The sequence below is a fragment of the Pundamilia nyererei genome, unplaced genomic scaffold (assembly GCF_000239375.1).
Source record: "Pundamilia nyererei isolate P.nyererei 1_Seehausen unplaced genomic scaffold, PunNye1.0 scaffold00284, whole genome shotgun sequence".
In the NCBI taxonomy this organism is placed as follows: Eukaryota; Metazoa; Chordata; class Actinopteri; order Cichliformes; family Cichlidae; genus Pundamilia; species Pundamilia nyererei.
In genome coordinates, this window is record NW_005187685.1 from 638,051 (window position 1) to 647,697 (window position 9,647).

The following is a 9,647-nucleotide window of genomic DNA, read 5'->3' on the forward strand; positions in this document are numbered from 1 at the left end:
CACACACACACACACACACACACACACACACACACACACACACACACACACACACACACACACCACTTTAAACTTACGGCAACATTATAGATGGCCATGCCCACAGCACGATGATCATTGATTTTCTCTGTAGAGATGGACTTGGTCTCATAGGCGAGGAAGATGCCAAGCAGCAGTAGTAAGCCTTTATAACCATATACCACACCTGCAGATTAATTCGATAATAGCAGTGAGGAGCAATTCAGCTTTTATTTGCTGTTTTGGAATAGGTAATATATGAAACAGATCCAGTATATGGGTCAGTTTTACTATAAGGACTGCAGTTCTGACTGTCTTTTAACTTGGTTTGAAATGCACTGCAAGTGCAAGCAACAATTTTGATAAAAAGAAAATTTGAGAGAAATAGTGAAGGCACGTTGAGCTAGTGTTCTGCTCACCAAGCCAGGTGTTCATCTTTTCTGAGTTGCAGTGCTCCAGTAAGGGCTGGATCAAAACGTCAAGATCCCCCTTGGGAGCTTCTCTGGTAAATTTCTGCTCCAATAAAAACACAAGAAAAAGAAAAACAGGTAAACACAATAAACACACAGGTCAAGAACCTCACCAGCTACAAATTCAACAGCCTAGGATTGTGTAATGTTCTAAAAGCCTAAATGTTTGACTGGAAATGAATGTTTGTTTTAGTTAATGAATGTTTGTCTCACAAGATTTACATGGCTCATGAAGATTTACTCATTAAAGTGCTCCCTTTTTAGTGCATGACAATTTGAAACATTACCATTGGTCTCAATCAAGGTAGCACTATGTTGTATAAAACAAATTTGCAAGGAAAGAAAAGACATACGAGTCTTATGAAAACAAAGAAAACAAATGTTTACAACTAAAGCAAAGTTATCTACATGGGTACTCACAAAAAACTGTTACAACTAAACCAAAAATGAAAATGCTCATACCTCCACTGTGATGTGCAAAGGATCAACAATCTGCCAGATCATGAGGGACAGGATGTCGATGCCAAGCAGAACGCCAACAGTCGCATAGAGTTTCCATGGTTCCAGGTGCTGCTGGGAAAGAGAGTAGTGGTGATCACTAAAGCAGGATGATGAGGGATCAGAAAAACACATAAATCCTCTCTTTTTGATTTTGTGAGAGAGGGATTTATGAAGCCATAAGTAGACTAGACCAAACTGGATGTGAAAACAATAATCCATCATTAACTGAGGCCAATTCAATCTACCCTCTAAGCACTTAGTCATGGCAGGGGAAGAGACAAAGGGACCATACTGATGATACTCTTTTTCTTTGTTTTACATTTAGAGCTGTTGAGCTGCCACTACTTGAAATATTATTTACACTTTCTATTAACTTAAAATAGACTCTCACATTTCCATGTATTTCTACAGAATCTAATACAAGCATGTTTGTTTATTAGACGGCAATTGCCAGTGGCCTTCCAGTGTAGAGCATAGTGCAGCTAACTTCTCAGATTAACTCTCCAGGAAATTGAATGCACCACTCCATTAAACCATCCCTAAATCCGTTCAATGGAAACGGATTGTGGTAGTAAGTGTCTGTAGAGTTCGTGTCCTGTAACCAAATTAACTGTTTTTTGAATAAACCAAGATTTCTCAACCTAACCTTAGTCTTGGATGCGATTTTCTCTCATATAAATGTGATGCTATGAGACAGACCATTTTAAAAACAACAAAAAACAAAACAAAAACAAACAAACAGAATCATGGATGCATTTGGCAGGTCATGCTTATTGGTTTCTCTTCTCCTCGCTGTCTCCTGCCTGCCTGGGCGGAGCTCATTATTGGGCTCCCGCCTTTGGCCCACACACCTGCTCTGATTGCCACTTCCTGCTGCTTATTAGTCCTGTCTCCTTGGCCACTATTTGAGGCCGTGAGCGTCTCATAGCAGAGCTGTTGAACAACCTGAGTTTGTGCAGCCCCATCTTAATCAAATTTTTGGTCGCTGTGTATTTGTGGCTTGTATTAATACTCGTTTCTGTATATAGAAAACGGACCTGGACCAGTTTGTGAACCTTGTTCCTAGATCCCTGAGTGCGGCAGTGTGAGCTGGAGCGTAAGAGGCGAAAGTGTGAGTGGCAGAAGAGGAGTGTGTGTGAGCGGAGGAAGTGTGGACATGAGACTGCTGAAGGAGATGTGTGGATTCCCTTTCCCTCATCCCTCGGAGCCTTGGACCCTCCATCCCATCCCACACCTTGTATATATTCTGAACCTTGGTGAAAATTGTAAATAAACTCGTGAACTCTTGTTTTCAGAGCTGTGTCTGCGCCTGAGCTTACTTCTTCCACACTATTATTTCAATTCCTGCAGTCAGAATCGCTTTGCTTTTTTTGCCTTGGCGATGCAGACTTTTCCACTTTCTCAGCTTAAACTGGAGACAAATATGTTTCCAGAGACATAGAGATTTAGAGAAGTGGTGTGACGGTATGCAGACAATATAACGATTGCAGGCAGGGAACATGTGCTTGTGGACTTGCAATGAATCTGATTAACTAAAAAGACATATGGTGGTTAAGAACAAATTTAGGTGGTGTTATGAGTCTGACAGTTTTACCCTGAATGTTTCCATGCGCAAATGAGTAAATCTTGTGCCTATTGTGCGGTTACAGCCAAGATTTGTGGTCAACAGGCAGCTTCCCATTTGACTTTACAGTAGAACACTGGAATGCTCTTAGTATTGTACAAGTGTATTTAGTTTTTCAACAAACTGCATAAAGTCCCATAATTCAAATTCAAAGAGCTGTCAAATGTAAAGTTTCAACTCCCTGTCTCATTTACCTTCTTCTTATCCTTCTTTTCATCCTTCTTTGTGAAGACAGTGTGAACCCACCAGATCTTGGTGAACATGCTGCCATATGCAAGACTGAAACCCAGGCCAAGCAGCCACAGGCGAAACTAGTGGAGAAGAAGAGACATGAAAGGTTTTAAGATTACATTGATTAATATATCAAGTAGATGAATCAAATAAGCTCTTCAGTCATTCTTCATCATTAAGCCCTGTTTGAGTTTGAAATGACAAAAACCCTCTGTGAGGCTGTCAATCCTGTACACAACCCTCTGTAATAGAGCAGTGATGACCTGCCTGCTATGGGCAGAATAAGTCAGACAACTGACATTACAAGGAAGAGTAAAAGTTTAAGTCAAGGTCTCATCAGGGAGGAAGGAGTAACAATGTTTTACTATAGGATAATATCTGTTTTTCATTCCACTTAAAGAAATCTGAAATAGTTTGAAGACTTCAAAATACAGAACAATTAGTTGCTTTATCTTTTTGTCCCATTGATACAGAATTTGTCAAGGCCAATTCATTTATACAACAATACTTCCAAGTAGGGCTGGGCTATATCATACCGTTCACGGTAATACCGGTGTAATTTTGGGCAACGATAGGAAAATGAAATATCGCGATAGAATATGGGTAAAACGCGCAAGAGCAGTGCCTTTGTTTACATATGCACATGGCGGCGACGCAGAATCAGGAGAGCGAAAGTGGATCGTTGAATGAAACGGATGAAGCAGAACTGGTTTGTAAAAATGCTGCAACTTCAGTGGTGTGGAACTGGTTTAGCTTTTGTCCGTCAGATACACAACAAAGCACTATTTTTGGTAGAGCATGCTAGCGGGCCGTCGTTATTACTGTGTTGTTTGGAAAATACGGCACACTTAAAATCAACCCTTTGATTTTTCTGAAAGTCGACAGAGCCCCTTATAATCCCATGTGCCTTATGTATGAATTCTGGTTGTGTTTACTGACCTGGAAACGATTTTATGTACACGGCGCTCGAAAATCTGTCAAATGTTTTAGTACGACTTTGCTGAGCTACGAAGCCGCACCGCTTGATGGATTGTCGGAGCATCACAGCTATCGTAGGCGGAGCCTCGCGGAGTGATACGTACTGTGCTTCAACATAATGTTACCGTATTGTGTGTGTATAACCTCTTTTTAAGTTTTGTGGATATTTTACATGGTTATGCTGAGGATATGTCGGCCAATTTCCACTGGAAATGCCTTTTGGTTAAACTGTCAGCAAGGAATTTGCATTTGCACTGTTACATTTTTATATAACTTTAATGCACATAAAAAACAGCTGCTTGTTTAAGTGAAAATACATTGATGGGTTTTTTGCACTAATAAAGTTGTGGAGTTGTAAAGTAATTTTTCTAGTGCCAATTATATCGTCAGTTATATCGTTATCGCAAATTTTCAAATGTATATCGTGATAAATATTTTTGGTCATATCGCCCTGCTCTACTTCCAAGTCTAACTGGTGTCATGATCTGGGTATGCTATTTTTTTTCTTTTCCTCTCTCACTTCTTATGAGAATCTTTCACTTTTTAGGTGGAGTTCTGGGTTCCTAGGGTCAACCTATTGGCCGAATCCTTCTGCTTGAGTTGTCCTCCCACCTGCTCTGAATAACCTCATCAAGCCCTGGATGGTACAGGAGGGCACCACCATATTGTCTTAGCCGTCATAGTTGTGTCTCTCCTAGCTACTTCTGCTTCAATTTCCCATTGACAAACTTACTGTTACTCTGTCTGCCTTCTGATTAGGGGTGGGCGATATAAACGATACACGATAGAAACGATATAAATTTGGCCAACGATAGAGATTTTGACTATATCGCTCTATTGCGATAGCGCATGTTGATGATGTCATCAAGCTGTGCCTGTTTGGTCGAAAGCATCGCAGCAGTTACAACCATTATCATCTGCAAATTATGCCGGTCGACAGTCATAGCAAAGAGATGAAGCACTTTAGAAATATGGGAAAAGCCAAAAACTGCGCTTCCTCCACTTCCGTAACATGGATTCATTAATGTTGAATTCTCTTGCAGCTGTTCTATTCCCATGTTGTTGCAGTATATTAATAGCTAACCTTGTATTGTGGATGAATAATCTCAGTTGTTCTCCTGACTGACGTTTGGCCCGTGTATAGCATCCTGCTATGCGATTGCATTTGTCCCTAACCATCAGAATCCCTCACGTTAACTTTTATCGAGTGGAAAAAAAGTTGCCGTTCATCCTCCAGCTTCACTGTGCTAATGTTATGCTAACATAGCTGTGTCGCTAGCAATCACGTAGCACAACATTATATACCAGGTAGTCGAACTTCAGTAACCCTGCAAACGCCACTGCTGTTTAGTTTTCTGTCTTCATTTATATTGGAAGTGGTAGCAGAGCTGTACGTTTTAATTAGTTTCAGAAATCTCTCAGTCAGAACATGGTATGTCATGTTTTGGTGGAAACTAGCAAGCTAACTTCCTGTTAACTTCTAACTCCATTTTTAAGTCTCAGTGTTCGTTTGACTTTGGGACTTAAAGCGGAAGGAGTTTTGGACCCAGATTACTCCGCGAAGGTCCTCACTACGGCAGCCATAATGCTCTGACAATCCATCAAGCAGTGCGGCTTACCAAAGTTGTACTAAAACATTTTTTAACAGATTTCTGCCCAAATCGGTTCGAGGTCAGTAAGCACAACCAAAATTCATACATAAGGCACACTCTCGATGTTTGAGAAAATTAAAGGATTTTAAGTGTGGAAAATACGTTATACAGAAGAAAATAATATATCGCGATATATATCGTTACCGCACATGCTTCAAATTATACCGTGATATGGATTTTAGGCCAGGATATCGCCCAGCCCTACTTCTGATTGTCAGCCTATGCCTTACCATGCTAACCTGCTCTGCTCCACTCCTGCTGTCCTGTGTTATCCACCTGCCACTCATTTTCTGAATTTTGTAGTTGCCGTTCAGTAAAGAACGATAATTCTAATTAGCACTAGGAAATTAATCATCAGTGTTAAAAATCTTTAGCTAAATCATTGTGTTAGATGCAACTTTAAAAGTGTACCTGGCAGATGATAGGAAACTGCTTCCTGTGGACATGAAGGCCATCAATACCCAGAGGAAAGACAGCAGCCAGAGACATCATGCAGCCTACTGCTGTCATGTTGTTAAGGTAGGGCTGAGAGTTCTGAATGTACCTGGAGCAACAGCACCAACAGTTATTTTAAAGAAGCAAGTAGAAACATAGTATATGTATTGGGATGATTACTTTTAAAATGCATTTCACCACAAACCAAAGAATGCATGGCCTTCAGTGGAATTTGTGATGTATTCCACTAGAATACTCATAGTCAATAAAAAGTGAACCCTCTAGTGCTTTGAGCAGTAACGAAACCTCATAAAGGTTTGAACTAAATGCTGACACAGACAGCGAAAATGATTCTTTGCAACACAATGCACACTGTCTCCAATGATGTTACCCTTTCTATGACTACTTGTAGAGTACTTATAGAATATTCTATGATATGACATTTAATTTGTGTCATATCATAGAATATTAACAAAAGATTTAGCTGATTTATTTTTACTGCAGCTCAAAACAAAGTAACTCTCAGTCAGTCCTTGTTTACTTGTTTCAAATGACTCAAAAAGCTTTCTAAATGTTTTGGTTCTTCCTCAGCATCACCATTTCTGCATAGCTCTTGCGTGGGTAGTATCTCGCCTCTTGCATAACAAAAAATGTATTTGCTCTATTGTTTATATAATTAGTACAAAGTGAAAGTAGAGTTGAGTTTTTGTACCTGACGTTGCTGTTGTAAATATTGAAAGTGAGGCAGACAATTCCCAGAAGGATTCCCAACCCAGCAAAGACAGACACAGACACAAAGAGCTTCTGAGACAGGTAGCGAAACTCTTCAATGACCACTGTCTGGTCTGCAGGAGGTCCAGAGCCTAACAGACACACAAAACATGAAGGTTAAGAACACTTTAGGCAACAAAGGACATGAGCAAGTGGGATCAAGGGGAAACTAATTAGCAGAGCAGAAATGCTAAATGCATGCCAGTGTTTGGTCTCCTGTCAGTTTAGTGTCTAGCAAAGCCCATCCTCCAAGAGCCATTAATGTTAGTAGTGAGTCACACACAGTCACATAATATGTGGCCCCATTGGCAAGGTTAATTTACCATTCACATTGCAACCAGCACTAATAGGTACAGAAATGCAGCTCTGGACTAAATGTCTGGATTATTTTTTTATTAACTGATTTCCACGTTGTTCATGAGTCCTTTCCCAGATTTGCAAAGCAACATTGTGAATCCAATTCACCTGATTTAGTCCAAATCACAGTAACAAAAGATGCACTGGAAAGGTAATAACAAGACAACCCCTCCAAAACAGAATAGTTTTTTCACATGTTACTAGTTAGTATAGTAGAATGTTATTAGAAAAATATAACAACAGCAAATAAGGACTGTTTGCACCTTATGGCTACAAGTCACAAGAATAGGCTGGTTTTAAATGACAACTGGCAATGATAAAGCATTGTTGGAAAGTTCTGTTTGACTCGGACCTAATATTTAGCATGAAGGGTTTTTTTTGGCTTTCAGGACTTTCAAAGGTTCAGAGGCAGAGGGCAGGAGCAGAGTACCCCTGCTATCAGCTGCAGCCAGGGAATCGCTACTGGAAACAGATTTATTGAAATTGTCAGACGTAGGTAGACTTATCAGCAACTGAAAAGTTAACCAACCCGGTGGAGACCTCCAGAGATATATATAAATATACATTTTTAATTGTAGTTATTGTCACAGAGTTTTGACCTATTGTTTTGAGTTTGTTTGGGCATTTTGTATTATGTGTTTTGCATTGTTTGGTCTTGTTCATGTTTTAGGGAATTAGGGGATTATTATGTTCAGTTTTGAGAGCCCTGGTGCTAGTTCTTAGTTCTTTGAGTTTTGTTCCGTTTCATGTTCAGTTTGTCCCACTCTCTTTCTGTGTCCGTGTGTCTGTGTTTCTGTGTCTGTCCCGTTCTCTCTCCCTGTGTCCCTCATGCTCGTTTTGTGTCCCTCGCTCTCTACCTTGTTCTCTGTATATAGTCAGTCTGAGTCTCAGTGTGTGTTTCTCTAGTCCCTATCCCTATAAATGTGTATACACACACACACACACACACACACACACACACACACACACACACACACGTAGGATAATATTTAGTATACACATCCAGAAATGCATACACTATTATATATTGTACATATATTTATTAGTTTCAGATGTAGCCATTCTTGTATTTGCTGGTTTGTGTTGTTGTGTTTGCACATTTCTGTTGCTTGTGGGGCTCGCACACAAGAATTTCACTCGCATGTGCTGTGCCAGTGTGCCTGCACATGCGATGTGACAATAAAAGTGATTTGATTTGATTTGATTTGATTTGATTTTGTCGTAATAGTCTCTTGTCCTGCATGCATCATGTTCAGTTTTGCTTCCTGTGTCTCGTCAGTTACCTCTGAGCACAAACTGATATTCCGCACAACTCGCCTGGCTCTCGGGGGTCCCTGTAAACATCATGGTCCTCCATTTGCTGCCCCACCTGTACCACAATCACTGTAGCTGTGGCAATGTCACGTCACCACTGAGTTTGTCTGGATCAATGATTCCACACTGCTCATTGGAAGCACCTGCTGCACCGGCTCCAAAGATGTTCCTTCTTCGAGGTGGAAACGGGGTTCTCATTGTCAGAAATCCTTTCCTCAGCAAGAGACAGTTTTTCTGCCTGAGCCTGCGTCAGCTTTGTTTCTGAGCTGGTTAACTAAAGAACCATTTTTTCTGTCCCTAAGTTGGCTAGTTCTTCTCTGCCAGTACAGACAAGGAATATGAACTATGGACTGTGGCCAGGATGTGGTCTCTGGTTCAGCTGCAGGGGAGAGGTGGAAGAGTGAGCTCAAGAGGCGGTGCCAGGCAGGTGAGTGGACAGGTTGTGGTGATGCGCTGACAAGCTCTCTACTGTTTTAGTGACGCTGGAGTGGAGAGGAAGGAGGCTTCAGACGTGTGCCTGACGCTGGGGAGGAGCAGCAGTGGGACATGCATGTTTGTCAAACCTGTGGAAATACACTGCTGTGTGGCAAAAAGGAATAAAGAGACATTCCGTGCACACTGTGTGTGTGGGGTCTGGTCTTTCCACATATGCCTTCAAGCTAGGCAATAAACAAATGTGTGAAAAAGTGTAATATTATTCAACTGTAACCACTGTTGCTACCATGATATTACTTGCATATTAAGGGGTTTTTACTTTGGTAATTGAGTGGTAATAACTTACTTGCTTCTTAAGACTTAGTGACTACACCCTGATATGATGTAAGAATGCAATCAAACTGTTAACAAAGTGTGATTTTTAGGACACAAAATCCTAACATTAGCTGGTGTAATGCTAGCTCTCATACCATGTCTATTCTGGTGACAATAAATAACTGCAACATCATCAGGAATAAATAGGTATGTTTATGTGTTTCTGTGTGTTCGAGTTTTGACTTCACGAGATGAGGCTTGCGGTGAGGAGGATGAGGATGACATTTTATTAAGGTGCTGCTGGTGTTGTGTCTTTCCTTTGCGTTTTTTGTTTTCATATTTTTTTGGTTAAAACAGACATTTCACATCAGCGCCTATAATATCTTTTCTCTTCCACCTTTGGTGATATTTGCATGGGGTGATCTCTTGTCACATAAGTAAAATGCAATTAGTCAAAACAGAGATGTCGCTCGCTGACACTGTATTCAAATATAGCTACTGTGTGTGTGTGTGTGTGTGTGTGTGTGTGTGTGTGTGTGTGTGTGT

General features: G+C 40.6%; 1 protein-coding gene across 1 annotated transcript in view; it reads right to left on the reverse strand.

Moving 5' to 3' along the window:
• gabbr1b (gamma-aminobutyric acid (GABA) B receptor, 1b) overlaps positions 1-8,549 on the reverse strand; it is a 47,569-nt gene extending 39,020 nt beyond the window's left edge. The window contains exons 1-7 of the mRNA XM_005750691.2: positions 8,447-8,549; positions 6,622-6,772; positions 5,886-6,018; positions 2,808-2,924; positions 951-1,058; positions 438-531; positions 78-205 (exon numbers count right to left, since the gene is read on the reverse strand). Coding sequence (XP_005750748.1) covers positions 78-205; positions 438-531; positions 951-1,058; positions 2,808-2,924; positions 5,886-6,018; positions 6,622-6,772; positions 8,447-8,549 — 834 coding nt within the window. The remainder of the gene's footprint in view (positions 1-77; positions 206-437; positions 532-950; positions 1,059-2,807; positions 2,925-5,885; positions 6,019-6,621; positions 6,773-8,446) is intronic.
• Between the last annotated feature and the right edge of the window lie 1,098 nt (positions 8,550-9,647).